Source organism: Amphibalanus amphitrite, unplaced genomic scaffold, assembly GCF_019059575.1.
Source record: "Amphibalanus amphitrite isolate SeventyFive unplaced genomic scaffold, NRLGWU_Aamphi_draft 000315F_arrow, whole genome shotgun sequence".
Classification (NCBI taxonomy): Eukaryota; Metazoa; Arthropoda; class Thecostraca; order Balanomorpha; family Balanidae; genus Amphibalanus; species Amphibalanus amphitrite.
Window position 1 is genome coordinate 247,805 of NW_024881810.1, and position 19,715 is coordinate 267,519.

Below are 19,715 nucleotides of genomic sequence, written 5' to 3' on the forward strand. Positions count from 1 at the left end.
TTACCCAAACCATTTATCAGACCGTGATGATATTCCCATAGCCATGCTTCGCACAACTCATAATAATTTATTTGACCGGGAAATTAATATATACCTATCCATCGATTTGTTTGTTTCATCTACGGCGTAAATGAAGCAAACCACCTGGGCCTAGGAAAATTTACTAACGAAACCATGTTTTACTTACAGCAAGTAAACGTGGCATCATTCACACAGAAAGAATTGATAACCGTATAGTTCAATCTTGCAGACGTCAGTCAGGTCAGAATCGTGACAAGCCTATTGGAAAATATAATCAACTGTGTCCTGCTTCGAGTAAACGAGTCAAAATCACCCAATTCTTTCTGAATTGCGTCAGACTAGCTGATCTGTAAGCACCCAGGTGGCATTTACTGACAGGGGCACCGGGAAGGATCATCTGAGGCGAGGTGAGGTCATCAACAGTTTTTAGCCAATAAATCACGACATGATGAGGCTAAATAGTTGTTAGTGTAACAAACCGTTCGCCTGGTCATGACGCCCCGATTGGTACCCAGCGTGACCTTCCTAAGTCAGATTTTGAAGTTGACCTAACTATGTAATGTAGGTCGTTATAAACCATATTATTTGTTATGACCTCTGGCGACCTCAATATTGACCTGACCCAAAAAAGTTGTATACAAAAGTTGTAAGTCGTTCAACGAACTATCAAACGCCGTAGCCGTTTGTCGCTACGATTCGTGCTTTTCGAGTTCTGACGAGGGCCAAAAAGGCCCCCGCCCGATTCAGAGTCTTTCAGAGCCCGCCCGGAATACGGTTAAGCGCTTGAAAGATATATGATAATACACCAAGTGTTACTCTGGCCGTCATCCAGTATCCACCCATTCCTCGCAAATCCTCCCCCTCCTGCTGCGGTCCGGCCGACGCCGCCGCCGCCGGCGGCGCCCGAGTTTTTTTTTTTTTTGCCAGTTACCATGCCACTCGGAGACTTGTGATATGCGTATGTTTCTTACCGCTGCAGCGGTTAGAATAAAGAAACATACCAGTGCGCTGGCCATATGAAAGCTGAACAAAAGTCTGCATTATATTGTATACCTATGTAATTATGTAGGCATGAGACCCTCTGTAGAAAGGAGGCCCCTTTAGGGAGGAGGCCCTCTGTAGAAAGGAGGCCCCCGGGATTCCTCCGCCCCTCCCTTGGCCAAATCCTAGCTACGTGCCTGTCATAGCTTCCTAATAAATCATTTGCCTTCTATCTATAACTATATGCGCAGAAAAGTGACTCCTACTGCGCATGAACCTATCGATCAGACATGTCGATCATCACTATGTATAGTCGGTCAAATATGTATCTTTCCCGGCCGCCAAGTGGCGCTACGGTCTGGATTCGATAGTTGGCTGAGCCCACACCCCAGCTGCCCTGGCGGCTCTGGCGGCCCTGTGACGTCACGCGCGGGGGGCGGAGCTACACAGCGGCCGGCTGGAGAGTGACCGCAGACCAGCACTGGACGGCCTCGCCGCCGGGTGCTCCGGCGGGTCTGGCCGGGAGAGGCGAGCAAGCGGATGCGTTAGGAATCTAACGAATGTGAGGGCAGCGCGATGGTCTAATGATGGCTGTGCTTTCCGATAGGCGTTATCACAAGTGTATTCGCGGCCATTGGGGCGACGTAAGAAAAGAAGAAAACAACTGGCCCCAAGAACTTTAAATTATCAAATAGCATGCACCTTTTCCTTGATATGTAGAGAATTTACCATTAATTGTTAGAGAAAATTGCATTTAAAATCTTCCATTTATGCTTTTTTCATCGTTTGCACAGTATGTTCTTTTACTAAGCTAGAAACACTAATTAGAAATAGTTCCCGCATCATCAAGAACAATAGGGAAGGCTTGAAGTGAATACAATAATCTAAACGGTTTTGTAATCCATGTGAAGACACTTTTAAAATTGCCTGTAGAAATATTAAAGGCAAAAGTTCAACTTTTTCACAAGACGGATGGCTATAAACCTATTCAAAGTGTGACAACTCAGCCGGTATATCGTCGCCTACAGCCCAGCTTTCCCTAGTGACCGATAGAGGCGCTGCTATCGATGTCCGCCCGTGCCGCCTAACGCATGCGCCGTGTAAATTGTAGACTGAGTGCTATGAGCTATCAAAGGATTATCTGGTGTTTCAACAGGGGTCGCTGACCTAAAAATTAAGATGGTTGCTCTTGATACGATCGAATGCTTGGTGATATGATGATTAGCGCAAGAGAAATATTTAATCGAATTATGACCGGTTATTTTTTGATAAAGCAAAAACTTTTTTCATTTTTTTTTTTTGGCATTAACGGGAAAGCGTTAAGCCATATCTACTGAAAATCTTAACCTGCGCCGGGCCGGGGGGGGCGATTTGCGCCCCCCCAGGTTTTTCGCAGATAGCCGAAAAACGGCGGCGTGCAGCGCCACCAAATTTTGCATACCTGTTTTTCCATCTATTGCGCATACTGTGTGCGAATTTTGACCTTATATGACTTAAGGTCAGGTCAACAGGTCGGTTTGAGTGACCTAACGTCACAAAAAGTTTGAACTTGCACCAAAGCTACAACTGTTGACCGATCGATATGAAACTTTCAGGAGTTAGTAAGGGTGACAATATCCACAAAATGTATGTCTCGGATTTTTTTTTATCTATGACCTGAGGTCAGGTCAATCTCACAACCTCCCCATTATAAGTCAATGGGATAAATTTCAACTTCATCTGAATGCCACCCGATCCACACAATATATTCAGGATCATGGTGTTGCAGGACCCTGGTCCCGGCATCTCAAACCTAGAGCGACTACACTCAAGTTCAAGCTAACGGTCTCCACTCTCCAATTCAGATACCTATCGAAACCTTTCCGCGACCCGGTGCTGTGGCTCAATCAGTGGGCCAGCTGGCCGCAGACCATACCCGCAGGGCATGAACCTTTGACCATATTAGGTCAACACGCCTTGGCCCCAGCCCGCTCGCCAGGTCCGCGCTCATTGGCCGACGCGGCAACCGCACAACCTGTCCCCTCCCCTCCGTAGTACTCGCAGCGGCCGGCGGATTCAGCCAAGTTACCGACCTGCCCAGCGAGGGGAGGGCCGGCCGGGAAAGATACATATTTGACCGACTATACATCCCTTCTCAGACTAGCTACCTACGTCAGCACCACTGTCCCTCCACATCTACAATTGTCTTACATCTACGCCACTACCTCACCGACGCCTCATCGCGCCACGTTCGCCCCAGAGCTCCTGCGGCAGCGGTGTTTTCCATGTCGGCACATGTGTTCCATTGTGGCGGTGCGCCGCGCTGGGGCACTCGACAGGTCGTCAGCTGGGGCCTCACTGGGGCAGGTGTGCTCAGAGGAGGTCATTTGGAACGGGAGCCTGATTAGCATGGGGATGGGCATGGAAAGAGGAAGAAAGAAAGAAAGAGAGACAGAAAAGAACCATTTATCAAACAACATATATGCTAAAAGAAATCCTCTAACTCAAGGCTATTGAGATCCCTTGATTTTTTCACTTCGATAACTGCTATAACATTTCAAGGTAAATATTTTCATTTCAAGAATATGATATGAACAAAAACTGCTCATAAATGATACCTTCTTATTGTTATAGCTACAAAATGAACAATGCACATCTCATTCTAATATAATATGGTATTTCATTTCTACATAATTCCTTTGGTCTTAATTTTGCTTTATTTCGTTTTCCTAAATATGGCCAAGCCTGGTTAATGACTAAGGCGGCTTCTGGGATATCTTTGTTATGCGCCACTGCAACACTGATGAGAAATACAGGTTGACGATGGGGGATGGGGGGGACATATTTTGTACCTACACCGGCTGAGGTAAGCCTGTTATGCAGGCAAGTTTGCTCTGGCAGCCACTCAAGCAAATCGAATTTCACGTATCCATTTGCTATTTGAATTTCTAAATAGGTGCTACATCTATCATGCATATCGAATCACACGGCAAATAGCGAGGCTATGCATATGTGCATTTTGATGTTACACCTTTCACCACGCTCTTTTCCCGGAGACGCGGTCCCATTACTTCCGAACCAGTGACGTCTGGGACGTAGTAAGGCCTCGTCGCCTGCTAGCCGCGGAATCCTGGGACGCTGGGCCAGGCCGGGTCATGTCGTGTCAGGCTGTGTCAGGTCGGGTCAGGCTGGATCAGGTCGGGTCAGGCTGGGTCAGGTCGGGTCAGGTTGGGTCAGGTTGGGTCAGTGCAGGTCAGGTCGGGTCAGGTCGGGACGGCTCAGTTCTGAGCGGTAGGTTCCCAATCCGCACTCTATCCCTGTGTTGTTGTTTTTGGGGCTCTGTTGGTGCAGCGGTGCGTAGCCGTAGCATTCTTATCGGAACTACCAGCCGAGGTTGGAGGGAGAGAGGGAAAGACAGGGAGAGAGAGAGAGAGAGAGAGAGAGAGAGAGAGAGAGAGAGAGGAGTGAAGAAAGACAGAGAAAGAGGACTCCAATCCGGTTGCAGCTGTTGGAAAATCAGGACAGACAGGCCTTCGACAAAATGTCGACTCGGCTCGAATCAGGGCTGACATAAACACGCGAGTTCTCCAAATGCTCCATGCACGGAATACAAAAGGATTCGCTATTCTGAACCCCAAGGTTGTTTTACTTGAGAGAAAACAGCTTGGTTCCTTGCTTTTTCACCTCACACACACACACACTAACCAGATTCATTCATTGCCACTTTCGTGTGCCGCTACTATCATTTATCAGCTGGGTCAAGTATCAATCAGCAAATCAATTTGTCCATATTTGCATAGCTCTCATTGTGCGACCTATGACGACCGGACCGCGCCTCTCCTCACGTCTGACATCATTTCTCAAAATTAATAGACATTTATCGGAGATCGCCCTTCCCTTCGCTAAGCGTGATGAATCGCAGACTGATCATCAGCGCTTGTTCCAGAAGTCGCTGTTTTAATTTATTTCCTCTGGTTGTGTGTCGTCTCTCCTCAGAGGTCTCCCGCCTCGTGTGGCGACTTTCTATGTGAGGCACCTCGTGCTGAAGTGACATGCCCCCAGTGCCGTCAGCTTGTCTTACCATGCACCACGCCGAGCAGCATCAGATAACTCCCGGTGATTGTGTCAGCTGAGGGTGCCCGCGTGCCATTTGGGGCAGCCGCTGCAGCTGCTGTGAGTCGTGATCGGTCTGCATAACGAGCACGGTGGTGGTGACGGCCGCGGAGAGTTCAGAGGGTCGTGGGGAGCGGGCGGGGCCTCTGAGGCTACCCAGACAGTCGGTGACCGGAGATGGTATATCGGCGGCGGCGGCAGCGGCGCGGCGGCGGCCGTTGTGGCGCGATGTGCCGAACCAGCATCAGACAGACGTACCGCGTGCCGCCGCGATGCCCAGCCGAGCCAACTGTCGCACTCATTTGAATGCGGTCGCATGCATAATAAATTAGAGGCGACGTTCGATTGGCCGACCGGCGGCGTCTTGACAGGCCAGGTCCGGCAAGGTCGGGGGTCCGGACGGAGGGGGGGGCAGGAGGGGGCGATAATGACCTCAGGGTGTCATCAACAATACCAACCGGACACCCGGCCGGCCCCAGCCCTGTGACTATCACGTGCTAATGTTGTGGGGCATGGGAAGACTCAGGCGTCAGCGGCAATCGGATTACATAACGCCTTTGCCCTGGTCCTGCGGTGAAGGGACGCCTTCCGTCTCGACTCGTCAAGATCAAAGGAAGTGCTGAGAGGGTGGCGCTTTTGGAGGATCCGTTGTCTGGCTTCCTAAGCTGTGATATACATAATTGATGAACTCTATAAATATGTCTGGAAAAAGAAAAAACGCCGTGGCGTGATGTGTTTGGCAAAGGTTGATATGCGGACGGCGCGGCGTCACGTAATATTTTCACCGGCCCAGAGATGGCGCTAGTAGTGAGCGCCTGCACGTATACTGTGCCGCAGTGGCAGGTACTGGGGTGGCTATAATCTGGAGCAACAAAATCACTTATTTTTACCAACCCCGTCCATTGTCTCCATCCTCAGGGAGCTGAAATCCTTCTCCTCCGCGCCGCAATCCCCACTCCAGGCTGGACAGGCAACTTTATCTCATGCGGGCTGCTCCCTTGAAGCGGCACCGCTACTCCCGAGGGAGCGCACCCCGTAGCCGGGTGCAGAGAGTGCCTGGGGGGGCCATTCGGACGGGCTCAGCCCCGGCGACTCTCTATGGTGCCTGCCCACTGCCCAGACCAATGTCTTCCCCTAATTTCTATAATCCTTCCGGCTCTGAAATGGTCGTATCAAACCGAAAGGGCCAAACCCAACAAAACATGCCAAAACAAACAATCGCCGTTTTCAAATGTCTTTAGTGTCATGTGGGATATTTTGGATGGGTTGATGGTCCTTGACCATGCAATAAACACTTGTATTTTTAGCATTGTACATATGACGACAATGATTGCAAAATATGATATGAATACATACATCAGTCACAACACAGAAGAATTGTCTCATCTCGAATGCGCATCGTTGCAAAACATCAGACATATAAATCCAGTAACAGTATGGTAGTTTAGAGAAGCAATCCCAACAAATAATGCTGGTAAATGCCGCACCTACTAAGAGTAGTTTGTTTTATGCCACGTCTACCGTTGCATAACCGCTGGGAATAGGCACATCAGGCCATTTTAGTTCAATTAATTTACAGGCATTTAGAAGCAACATTATTTTCAGCCTGCTCACTCTCAGAATACGCTTTCCTTATCCCGTAAAAAGCCCATTAGCAACGAATGAATGACCGTCGAGATTCCGGCACAATTCATTAACTGAGTCTCTCCTTGTTGCAGGAATTATGGCGGAGATGTGTCCAGAGGAACTGGAGTGCCTGGAGCGCTATCGGAATGCAGAGATGCCACCCGGTAAGAATACCCGAGAAACTCTGTGTTTGCAGCCTGCAATGACCCCAACATTGTACTAGCTTCGCAATGTCTAAAGTTCAGGCTGCGCCTTTCCTTGGTTTGTAAATGAGCTGCTTGTCTTTAGCTGTGTCACAGATAACAGTAGTACTACTGTTATCTGTGGCTGTGTGCAGAAAAGTCACTCGACCGCCAGTTGTTGAACTTGTTTTAAGGTCGAGTGCAGCGGTCCGGCCTGGCCTTTGGGTGTGTTCCGTTTCTCGAGTTGGGCAGTTGCACGGCTGGGTGCTCGCCCTACAAGTGGCCTATTCATCCTGGATAAGTTAGTTTTGAAAACTGAAATCATTGCGGGCAAAGCGGGAAAAGAAAAGTGGATGTTATAAAAGCTTGCCTAGATGAATAGCTATCACCACCTATTATTTTTAAAATCGTCTATGAAAACCTTATCTCTTTCCATCACTTTCCTTCACACACCACAACACTCGGTTCATAGCCTCTGCGCAGGGCCCGCTGATATTCATCCCTGTGTCTACGATGCGCGAACGCCTCCATTACGGCTGTATGGGCCGGTGGCGGGCCTGTTCCGCTCCTGAGCGCAGCCCGCTGCGCTACCCCGGGGAATTTCCGCAGCACTTCCTCATAGAACAGAGCCACGGCGCCGGGAAGCCAGAGCGAGGGGAGGCGAGAGGTCGGAGAGGCGCTACAGGTGATATAGCTGCCATCATGCGGGCCCGACCTTCAGAGGATCTGTTTGCGGAACTCATGGATTCAACTAGTTGCAGAATGGCGCTGCAAAATTGGTAGTCGAAATGGGTAAAATCGACTCTTCCGCATTGCAATGTGATGCGAAATGATGACATACATCAGCTTCATGTGAATTTTCAATCTGCAATCGATGCAGCTTGAGGAAGTCATGAAATTATGCATCGCTGTAGTCTATACCCGCATGGAGGAACACTCTAGGACATGGGAACATGTCCGATATCCGGAAAGGGGTCGTGACTCATGACCATTGCCCACTGGCTCACTGGCCTACTGGTTATACTTTGCCTACTGGCTCATCAAAAATAAAATGAATAAATGATATGCCGCGTCGCATCAACCACAGACAGCGGCTTGATCAGAGTCCCTGGTGAGATCCATGGCTTGGCGAGACTTCCGCCTCAGGACGACGCCAGCCTAGTTTTATTTTCTAGCCCGGATGTACTGAGCTGTATACTTATTTTCAGTCGCCCGGCCTCCTGGGCCGTTAGTGCTAATATCGGCTGCAGCGCCGGCCGTGCTGTTTATATCTGCAATATCCGCTCCGACCGTCACCGTCTGCCATGGAGAGGCAGTCGGCCGTTTTATGAGTAAACCCTTGACGTGAAATATCGCTTTCTTCTATTTGGATGCTGGACTTTTGTGGCACCAGAATGACTGTGATCATAACGCCCGATCGGTTATAACATCTGTGCATGATATCATAAGCATTTCTTGCGGCAGCAGAAAGTTTGCATGTGACCTCATTCATGTCGTCATTTTTGCCGTTTCATTGGATGTATTTGCTATGAAGCTCATGACCCCCTACGCACTAGATTCGTTTGCCAAAGTGATCACTGCATATTCAATATTCATACACAGGCAATGCATAATAATTACCACAAGCATAACCATTGAGATCGTGCCTAATCAAGATGAAGTGCGGGCCGCTAAGCCCACAATTCACGATTACGACCTACATTATGGGAAGAAGCTGTAGCTTGCAGTGCACCATTTGGATTTCTGAAAATTCGGTGCATTTATCCCAACTCGAAAGGAAATGCGGACATAATTACGTTCATAAAAACTTTCAGATCTTTGCACGAACTCTCAGTGGTGCGGTTACCGCAATTTTAGAACTTAGAACTTCGCACGGAATGAATTACAGTCAAACCTGGAGTCTCTCCGCTTCAAAACATCGTCCAAAAATATTTGATGGGTTCTCATTTGCAGAATAATAACAGTACACTACGCGTCTCTAAAGCCGTGTTTATCATCTTAAGGCCGGAACACAGCACTCGCTTGCAAATCGCGTCGAACTCGCGTCAAGCGCGGAAATCGCTTCGTTCGCTGTGTTTTCACTTGCAATTCAGCTCACAACTCGCGTCGAAAACGCGTCCCGCTTGGAAAACGCTTTGCGCTCCCAACTCGCGGCTGAAACGCGTTGATTATTGATTACACTTGACCTTTGCACGTGACATCTTAGCATATCCATGCGTCTGTTTCATGATAAAATTTTATGCGGCGTTCTTTCGATGAAATTTTTTTTAGCTTTGGTATTTTAAATGACGTTCTCCTCGATCATTGATTAAAATCAGCACAGGTTAAATGTTACTTTCTTTTGTAGGAAATTCCTTAAAAACAGTTGATGCCATGCCACACAGGTAGTTCATCATACCACATTGGAACTTAACTATAATTTGTTCAGTCAATTTTAGTATTTTAGTCAGTATTTGTTTGCCACGTATCATGGTCACAATCGGTTATTCAGAAGTTTTTCAAACGAATACATCACCGCTCTTCCAAATCTAAAAACTGTTATCGTTCAATCTAATCTAGCAATTCATTCAATCTAATAATCCAACGATTACCATCCGTAAGTAAACTACATGTCTCTCCTTTTGCGTTATGCAAATCACAGGACACTGGCGGATCCAGCTCAGAGTTTTGGGAGCGGCAAACCATAACAGTTAGCGTTTCTTTCCATGCACCGTCTATAGGCGTAATGTTAAAATTTTGCCGTTTGGGAGGGGCAAATGCCCTACTTGCTCTCCCCTGGATCCGCCACTATCACAGGATATACTTAACCCTCGCCCGCACATGCCATTTTCCCATCCTAGAACGCACATGGGGGGGGGGGGGGTGCTACCCTCCCGCGCCATTTCGTTCCTGTTGGAGATAAAGCTTCGCGGTAGAGACCAAAAAGATTCTTTGGGAAGAGACAAATTCAATGATACCCAGTTTTACCTTATCCCTCGCCGGCACAGGGGGGGGGGGTTGATGCAACCCCCCTAAGGTTTTTCGCGAATAACTCGCGTAAAAAGCGGCCGATCGCGACGAAACTTTCAGTACCCTCGCATTGCTCAATTTTACACCTACCCTGAAAATTTCATGACCCTGACCCAAATGACCTTTGACCTGTGACCTCTTTCCCGAGACCATGTTTGGCCGGAATCGCGATTCGGCGTATGTCGGCTCGCATTAGCCGCGCGTTTGCAAGCTTTTCGTGGTTTCAAACGTTCCAACATGTGATTTGATGTTGCTCCCATACATTAGGGTGGGTGTCAAGGTCACCTGAAGGTCAGGTCAGGTCATTGACCTTTGGTGACCTCTGGTGACCTCGTTTCACTTTTTGAGTTTTACATGTTTCTAGGCTAGTTTTTGGAGCTGAATTCGTATTTAGCAACCATTTGAACATTTACGAAGTAGTTTTGGTGCCTTCGTAACATGTTACGAAGCTGTCCGAGGCGGTTGACACCTATTACGAATACCCGTCACAACCCCTACCGGTTGACCTGACCTGACCTGACCCGACCTGGTCTAAATGCCTAAAGACATCATCTCTGATCAAAACTAACACGATATTCGTGATCAGCACCCCGGAAAACCACATAGAAGCCACACTTTACGACTTTCTAACAGGTCACGATTTTCCCGGTTTTCGGGTCATTGACCTGACCTGGAAGGTCACCCGATGACCTAGGACCTTAAAATTGGGTACCATCGGCTTCCTCTCGTGACGGGCAACACGCTCGTTTTTTTCCGCGAAGCTCTAGCTCGATCAGGGGCCAAACGCGAGGGGGGGTCGTACCAACCCCCCCCCCTTGTGCCGTCGAAGGACGCAAAATGGCCTGTGCCGGCGAGGGTTATCAGGTCAGTCATTGACCTTCCAAGTCAGGTCAAACTAAAAAATGTTGCTGTTTTGGGTCACCGTTGGATATCAAGTGCGCTGCTCATCATATAGGTACCGATGACGATGCCGTTTTGTGGTGCCAAGCCAGCTAGAACCTCTTTGTCACACTATCCGACCAGGTTTTTGCTGCTGAGGTCATTTCAAGTCAAGTTAGGTCAAGGTCAATGCTATGTGTTTGCATGTCTGTGAGTGTATGTGTGTGTACTGATGTGTGCACCGATTGTTTAGTTATGTGTCCATATTACATGAAATCATGAAATGAGAAGGTTTTACCAAAAATACAGTCAAAGAAACTTCACGAAAAGTAAATTCAGCTTGCCTAAATTGCAATGATTTTAGATGACATAGGTTGACCTTGACCCTGACCTTGACATCTGTACATCGTCGAACAACATGTTCCATGGTAGGTAGGTGGAAGGTAAGACTGGCAAAAAGGCCGAAATCAAGGTGTCAAAAGCTGACAAGACCCATAGCCAACGCAAGATATTAGGTATTTGTCATTTGGGTCATGACATGACCTGAAGAACAAGGTCATATCTCCGAAACCAAAAACCACAGAAACTTAACATTTTTCAGTGGACATCAAGAAAGGATAGAGGAGCAGCTATACGAAACCAGGCTTCTAGCTCTAAAAATGTTGAGTGCAGAGCAGAAAAACTACCTGGGGGGGGGGGGGAGGATGGCAACCTCCTCCTCCCCCGATGTGCGGGCGAGGGTTAACATGACATTGCAGTCTTATTTAACCCGCGCCCCTGTTTAACCCGCGCCCCCGCTGTAGCTCGAAATTGGCGACAATACTTCTGCACTCTCTCAAGGCTGGCAGGTGTAGCATTCATTTTACTTTCTTATACAGCAAGCTGAAAATGATAGAGCAACTACTTATGCTTGAATTTTGTCGTTCTACAAAGGTCTGCAAAGCGGCTAAGTTGCCCCGCTAGCAGGGTTATTTGGCCGGTGGGGTAGAGCAATTTGGCCGGTGTTAATTTGAGGCCTGGATTTTATGTTACGGGCAAGTCAGCTTCAGCGCCATCAATGACATGTGTCCTTAACGCATTTTTAGGCTGACTCGATGTCGGACTTATCTTCGAATGATTTTGACTCAGGTCTTATTTCAGCATTTTCCTGCACAACTGAAAATGCGCTTCCTTAGCATACACTGCTAAATCAAACATTTGCATTTTATTTGTGGTGAAAAAAACGTTAACTGTTTATTCTAGTCAGGAAATAATCGACTAATTTCAATTAAAAAATTCTTAGCAATCAAAGAAACTACTCAGCTCAGTCTCAAATCCTCACATCTCATAGGCCTCCGATGTCTGCAAACGAGTTGTTAATAGTGTTTACTAGCTGGAGATGTGACTATCAGTTTGGTTTGAGCAGATCCCTAGCAACTTCGTCGTGCTGCTTTGAGCTGCGTCTTGATGAGCGCCTAGGAGACAGACTGTGCCGCCATGCCACCGCCAACGGCTATAAACTCAACCAGCTCGGTACGACGACCTTATCATTACATAGGTGGCGGAACCGGGAACGGAGGGGGGGGGGGCACCGGCCCCCCTTGATTTTGCCATTGTAACATAAGCCCTATGGGTGTTGCATGGAAAGAATGGGCAGTGCCCCCCTTAATTGAAGGTGTTTCGCCGCTACTGCTTATCAAGTCGGCCGTTCCAGCATAGCGATCCTGAGAGCACCGTCAAAGCTGTTCCACTAGCACCGGCAAAATTACCCCGCATTGCCATTCTGAAAAGTTTTGTCTACAAAGTCGTTGTGGTTTTACGGAAATAGATGAAATTACTCTTGAAAACGCTGAACATCTAAGCAATGGGACCACAATGTCAAAAATTGTCTACAGCCCGATTTTTACATGCCAGGCATATAATTTTTCGAACGGAAGCAAAAGTTACAATTTTCTAATCAAATTTATGTTTACTGATTTTGAAGAAAATTACGAAGGGGAGGTTTTTGAAAAAAAAAATCCACGGATTCCTCATTTTATGTTGACCGCAGTACAAGATATGTGTTAAGATTTCTTTAAACATCGAAACATAAAATTAAACAATTTAATACATTTTACGTATAAAATTGTCAATCAAATGAATACCGATGTGCTGAAAGCAGGAGACCACGCCGGTATTTAGTTAAAATTGCCGTAAGCCAAGGTGCTTTATTTGGTTTCCATGGTTACTGACGCTATTACGCTTGTATTTCGCGAGCAGAGAAGCTGAAAAGTTGAAACAGATTCAACTTTTCAGCTTGCAACCCGCGCCGGACTGATTTTGCTTGCGTTTCGCTCGCGTTTCGCTCGCGTTTTCCGAGCGGGATCCGGCGTGATTTCGCGGCGTAAAAGCGAGACGACCTGCGTGTTGGGAGCTGAAAATATGCCATGTATTGCAATGGGGGAAGCGAGACGCGATTTGCGAGCTTAAAAGCTGTGTTCCGGCCTGACTAGAGTCGTAGGTCTGGAGCTATTCCATAAAATGATATTGTATGTAGAGTGTGCATGACATGACGTTTCACCGGCAGGTGCTATCGATGACATTGCAAAGCGTGTCTGACGTTGACCCGTGTTCCGCCGGCAGGTGCTATCCATGATATTGTGTAACGTGTTTGACCCGTGTTCCGCCGACAGGTCTGTTTTGTAACGCCACGTTCGATGACGTGCTGTGCTGGCCTCCGACCCCAGCCAACACATCCGTGTCCCAGGCCTGTCCCGGGACCATGAAGGGCGTCGATCTCAGAAGTGAGTCACAAAACTGCGTGTGGTGATGGTGCGGTACTATAAATGTTACTAGGTATTATCAAAACTTTGGCTGTGGTTTGTAAAGGTAAACAATAAAACATTTTCTCCGCTGACAGCCAGCATAATTTTTTTTTTCTAATAGTCCGTTACCCATGATCAGGCAACCAGGAGTGCCCCCACCCTCAGTCCCAGCGACGCACAGAACCCTTACGTTAACACCAAAATCAAAATCAAAGTAGAAAAAGTCGCGACACTCCCTGCTAAGAAGAGGAAAAAAAAAAACGTAAAAGAAGCAGAATTGACTACGTATGATATTATTTAACTTGGTTAGTAGATACAGAGAGCCATAGTTAATGCCAAATCCAGCATAAACTGTCCGCTAAGGGTTCAATCGCACATCGTTAGTGAGGAACACGCACACACTCACTTGGAAGGGGACATTAGTGGGGTAAATCAGGTCTGGTCTAATTCATGCATATTGTCTTGCCATCCCTCCCGATGCCCTCCAGCTAAGCCGAGCTTGTTGCAAGCTCGGCTTAGCTTGCAACTAATTTGCGAACGTTTGGGGCATTAGTCAGGGCATGCTTCTCATGCAGTGGAAAGGTTGCGTGGGCAGACTCATGACAGTGCAGGAGACCATGGATAGGCATTCTCGCCCTTGATGGTGCGAACATGATGAACGTCTGTCATCATGTAGAATGAAAATGGGGGCGCGGAAAGGCGTCGGAGCTGCTCAAGCGCCCGCACAGCACCTCAATTTGAATTCCAGGCCTGGGTGGGCCAGGCATTTCTCTGATGAAATTCGGAAGAAAGATTCCAACAATTCTCCATTAAGGTGAAAGGTGACTGCTAAAATATGTGCGCATAGTCAAGCAGCTTCATGAAGTTCAGTAGCGTGAGTTATTGATAATTCGAAGCAGAAATGCGTGAAGCTTATTGCTTATCACATTAACGAAATCCATTTGGAATGATTGCGCATTCCCCTATAAGTCCATCGCTGGGACCAGTGAGTGCCCATGTGGTCACATGTATTTCACCAACAGACACTAACACCTGTCATTGTTTGTTGACACTGACACTGACACCTTTCATTAACAGCTAACACCACTTCCCTTTGGCAGAGCTGGTACACAAGGTCTGTCAGCCGGACGGCCTGTGGGAGTATCAGACAGAGAACGACACCAGCGGGACGACCAACTACGCTACCTGCTACACCGAGGAGATGCTGAACATGATGATCAACCTGGCGGCAGGCGCTCCCGGTGACAGCCTGGTGAGGAACAGTGCTCATTAGTCCAGGGCGTGCTCACTGAGTCCAGTCCGGGCCTGGTGGGGAACAATCCCTGTCCGGGTCTGTAGGCTTCCAGTGCGGGCCCGGTGAGACTAGTCTCTGCGCGCTTGGCTGGTTAGATCAGGCTCATTGAGTGTGTTTTGTGAGATCCACGTTACCCAATATTGATTGTGCTGTTTTCAGACTGAATGATGTGTTTTATGTTTTCAGAAAAAGATCCACGTCGCCAAGAACACCCGTCTGCTGGAGGTGGCCGGACTGTCTCTGTCTCTGGCCAGCCTCTTCGTGTCGCTATTCATCTTTTTCCACTTCAGGTATGCTGAAACCTCCTACAGACATGGATGTTTTTGTACTCCTACTTGCATGGTGTTTTTGTCACGACCCACGCGTGCTACAATGTTTCTTTTGTGGGGATAACAGCTTTTGCAATGGAGATCCGGCTGCCAAGTCCTCCAATTTATTGAAACTCCGGTTGTGATATCCTCCTAAAACGGATAATGGCTTCTGTAATGGAGAGTTACCTGTGATACGTTACTGTAATGACAACAGTCTCTCTAACGGACGGGAGACTCTATGACGGATAGCTCAGCCTCAGCAAAGGAGCTCCGGCTGTGATACCCTCCTATAACGGATAGCTCAGCCCCAGTAATGGAGAGCCGGTCAGGGCGGCACGGCGGCGATGGGTGGCCGTTCATCAGCGGTGACACCTCGGCTGGTGTCGTTACCTCCTCCCGGCTGCCAGGTCAGCACCCCACTCCGCTCCTCCTCTCCCCTCTCCTCTCCTCCTCTCCTCTTCTCTGACGTTTGTCTACCCTCCCCGCCCCCCGGCGACTCCGCTCACCCCCTCTCTGGATATCCAGTAGAGGTGATGATGTCCACCAGACTACCCCAGTCTGTGGTCGCTGGGGGCCCAAAAACTATCAGGTCATGCTGGGTCAAATGTTTACTGGTGTATGTGTTTCAGCAATGCTTTGATTCATCGAGCTAATGATATCAACCCTATTAAGCTCTGTGGGGATATTCGCTTTGTTTGGTTTATCCGCTCATAACACCTCGGTAGCTATATTCAGATCGGCGTTATGCTGAGTAAGTATAATACGTACTTAGGTATTTATTGATTCACCTCATTAGCAAAAAAGAACATATGGTAATGGTGATCATTATACAATGGGCCGACTGGACACTTTCCGCAGAAGCCAACAATGTGATATTCATCATCTCCCATCTCTCTCTCTCTCTCTCTCTCTCTCTCTCTCTCTCTCTCTCTCTCTCTCTCTCTCTCTCTCCTCTCTCTCTCTCTCTCCTCTCTCTCTCTCTCTCTCTCTCTCTCTCTCTCTCTCTCTCTCTCTCTCTCTCTCTCTCTCTCTCTCTCTCTCTCTCTCTCTCTCTCTCTCTCTCTCTCTCTCTCTCTCTCTCTCTCTCTCTCTCTCTCTCTCTCTCTCTCTCTCTCTCTCTCTCTCTCTCTCTCTCTCTCTCTCTCTCTCTCTCTCTCTCTCTCTCTCTCTCTCTCTCTTTCTCTTTCTCTTTCTCTTTCTCTCTCTCTCTCTCTCTCTCTCTTTCTCTGTCTCTCCCTCTCTCTCTTTCTCTTTCTCCCTCTTGCTCCTCCTCTCCCTCTGTCTCTCTGTCTCTCTCTTGCTCCCACTCTCTCTCTCACTCTCTCCCTCTCACCAGGTCTCTGAAGAACAACCGCACCAAGATCCACCGGAACCTGTTTGTGGCCATGGTGATTCAGGTACTGGTGCGACTGGTGCTCTATCTGGACCAAGTGGTGATCAGAGGAGGAGTGAGCAACTCAGAGTGTCGCGTCACCGTCCAGGGAATCGACAACACGGTGAGAAATGGGGAGAGGGAAAGAGGGATAGAGGGAGAGGGAGAGGGAGGGAGAGAGAGAGGCAGGGGGAAGGGAGGGAGAAAGATTTGCCCGTTTACTGTCTGTAACTTCTGGGATTTGACAATCTTTTATATGTTTGATGTGTGCACAGTAGCCTTGCGACAGTGCTCCCAATGTGTCAATGTGTCGCTGAATAGCAGCGACTATGAGTTATGAACACGGCAGTTTTAACACGCGATACCTCCATGCGATATAAAGACGTCTCTTGTGGCCCACCATACATTCTCCTCGGTCGGTTTCCTCTCCGGATATTGTTACAATTTATTGCGTTATTGAACAATGAAGTTTTCAGGATGACGGCAGGGTATCTTTATGGTCGTTCGCTTCCTCTGATATGGGCTCATAACGTCGTAAAATGTCACGTAACACGGTGTGAGAACTTTTCGTATGAGATCAGACGTCACAACGATCGCCGTATTATTTATAGACTTTATTACGTTTCTCTTCGGTGGAAGTTCATGAACAATGTCCGATCTCCGGCATGGCGTTCTATTCTCGAGTGATTCGCCGTATTGTTTCTATTAAAGCTGCAATAAACCTCTTATTTGATGCAATGATGACATTCCAAACATTCTTTGCAGATAAGTACGTTGTTTATAATTACTTTGTCAATAAGCATAAATACAGCGAACTTTCAAAACGACTGCATTTTCTTATGCTCAATTGATTTTATGGTTTATGCGAAATGTTTTATTCGCTTTACCTATAAAATGCAAATACCGCGGTTGAAGAACTGCATTTTTTTTTACACTCGCATTCCGCTCTGTGTTTAAAGTGTGAGGATTGTGTGTACTTCATCCAGTGCTAACCTCCTTTGACCTGCGGTTCTGTTTTCAGCCGTACGTGTGTGAGTCGTTCTACATTCTGCTGGAGTACGCACGAACCGCCATGTTCATGTGGATGTTCATCGAAGGACTTTACCTGAACACCATGATCTCAGGTCAGTTCTGAACCAGTCGCCCCGCCGCGCTGTTAATCAGATGCATCAGATTCAGAACCAATGTTAAGATTTATGCTGCTTCACATGAACTTTGTAATTCAGAGATTGGAATCAAAATTGTATTTGGATTGTGCTGCGGCAATTCTTTTCGATAGGGAGCTTCATATCGTTTGATTTTCAATGCTCAAGGGTCAACCTGGTATGCGTTAGAATTCATGAACACCTTCATCATGAACAGAACACCTTTATTAACACACTCCCGTTTCATAAATCAAAACGCTATGAACTTTCAATTTAGCCGTTATGGGTCCCTCTTATTCTGGTCACGTGCTCTCTCAATATGGTCACTGACCTAAAACCGCGCCGCTTCATACGCAGCCGGCACAGCGCCTGCCGAGCAGTGACCCACACTATTTCAAACTATATTAAATTCACTCATCAGTGCTCCGTTTCCGCGGGCGGCGCCGAAATCCGGCCTCATAAACCGATATTGAAGTGTGCGCCGGTGGCCGCTGGCTGGCTCGCTGGTCGCGCCGGCTGTGCTGGTCGGGTAGTACTGGTGATAAGAGGGCGGCTAGCCTGGCGTCGATGGTTGCAGTGACCGCTACAGGACGGGGCTGGGATGGAACAGTGGCGGTTACCCGGCCCGTGGGTCAGAGACACCGACAGACGCGGCGGAAGGAATGGTAGGTGTGATGGAGATTGGATGACGGGCCACCACGCGATGCAACGGTGTGTGGCTCAAGTCTAAGGCATTGAATCCTGGCCCTGGTTGTAGCTAGAATGAAAAGAGCTGCTCCAGAGCTCGCCAAAACAGTTGCCTTCATCAGCGGGCCTGGTGGAGGTCACCGAATTATGAAAGCCAAAAGGACATCATGCAGTCAAAGTTAATGTTGGGTGAAAACACGGAATCTGTTTGACTTTGTTAGGCCGTTCAACTCAAGGCAAGACAGGCTCTGACACATGAGATCTATTCTGACAGCTAAAACGGGCGCCTCTGACGGTTGGCCGTGTTCATGTCCTGACTGACGGACGTTTCCTGACGGCCGGGACGCTCGGGCTGTCTGACAGATCTAACGGCCCCGCTAATGTCTCGCACCTGTGGAGGTCGGACCCTGTGACCCTCGGAGGGGACCGCTTTCGGACCCGACCCGGGTCGCTTTCGACACGACCGCGGCCGCGCCAGCAGCCCCACTACTGTGAATTCTGCGGGTGACGGGAGACGAAACGGCTGCAGAACTTATAACTTCTGGCACCAGGAAGTCAAACTTGGATCCATTTCTGGAGTTAACTGTTGCCGGCAGTCTGTGATTTATTGCAGATTTGCTACTCCATTTCACAGCTCTCTTTTAACTCTAAGGAAGGCAAAGTAAGGCAAGCATATAGTGCCATTATGCATGACAGAGATAAAATGTTACCCGGAAATGTAATACCTTACATTCACAACGTTACAGATAAGCGAATCTGTAACTTTGCGACTGCGAAAATCATTCCGAAGAACTTCTGAACTGAACGGTGATTTTCAGAACAATTGTTCTGTACTGCAGAACCGATTACCCATTTTCTGGTTGACCTGGCCACTGGTGGTTTCCAGCTGAATTCGTCTCTGTCCAGATAGCACAATCACAGTGCTGTTACTGAGCCATTTTAACGATCGGCAGCTTTCTCAAGCGTCACTAAATTAATGTGTGGTGTTTAGCGGTGTGACCACACTATCCTCAGAGCCGGCCAACAGTGACATATAAAAATGCGACAACCGACCACCACATGTCCCCAGAGAAAAGATATACGATGATCCCACTCGATCCTGGCTTTTGCGGACTATCGTATAAACCAAGGAACGGCTCAGGAAGGGACTGGACGGTGCCAGCCACTTTTATCACATGACATCGCGCTTAAGTTCGGCCACCGCCGGCCGGGTAGCAACCCGAGGCTGATCGGTCTCGGATTGGAATATATTGTATCGTCCCACTTCTAACGATGCCAACAACAGACGGTAGGAAAGTGCGATATATCTGAATTATCTGCCGTTCTCTTTCTG

At 48.1% G+C, this 19,715-nt stretch overlaps 1 protein-coding gene across 4 annotated transcripts in view; it reads left to right on the forward strand.

Annotated features, from left to right (window-relative positions):
- LOC122388259 (PDF receptor-like) overlaps positions 1–19,715 on the forward strand; it is an 80,918-nt gene that overhangs the window by 47,290 nt on the left and 13,913 nt on the right. For all 4 annotated transcript variants that reach the window (XM_043379170.1, XM_043379168.1, XM_043379171.1 and 1 more), the window contains exons 2-7: positions 6,813–6,884; positions 13,442–13,552; positions 14,674–14,825; positions 15,054–15,157; positions 16,515–16,674; positions 17,572–17,674. In XM_043379170.1, coding sequence (XP_043235105.1) covers positions 6,813–6,884; positions 13,442–13,552; positions 14,674–14,825; positions 15,054–15,157; positions 16,515–16,674; positions 17,572–17,674 — 702 coding nt within the window. The remainder of the gene's footprint in view (positions 1–6,812; positions 6,885–13,441; positions 13,553–14,673; positions 14,826–15,053; positions 15,158–16,514; positions 16,675–17,571; positions 17,675–19,715) is intronic.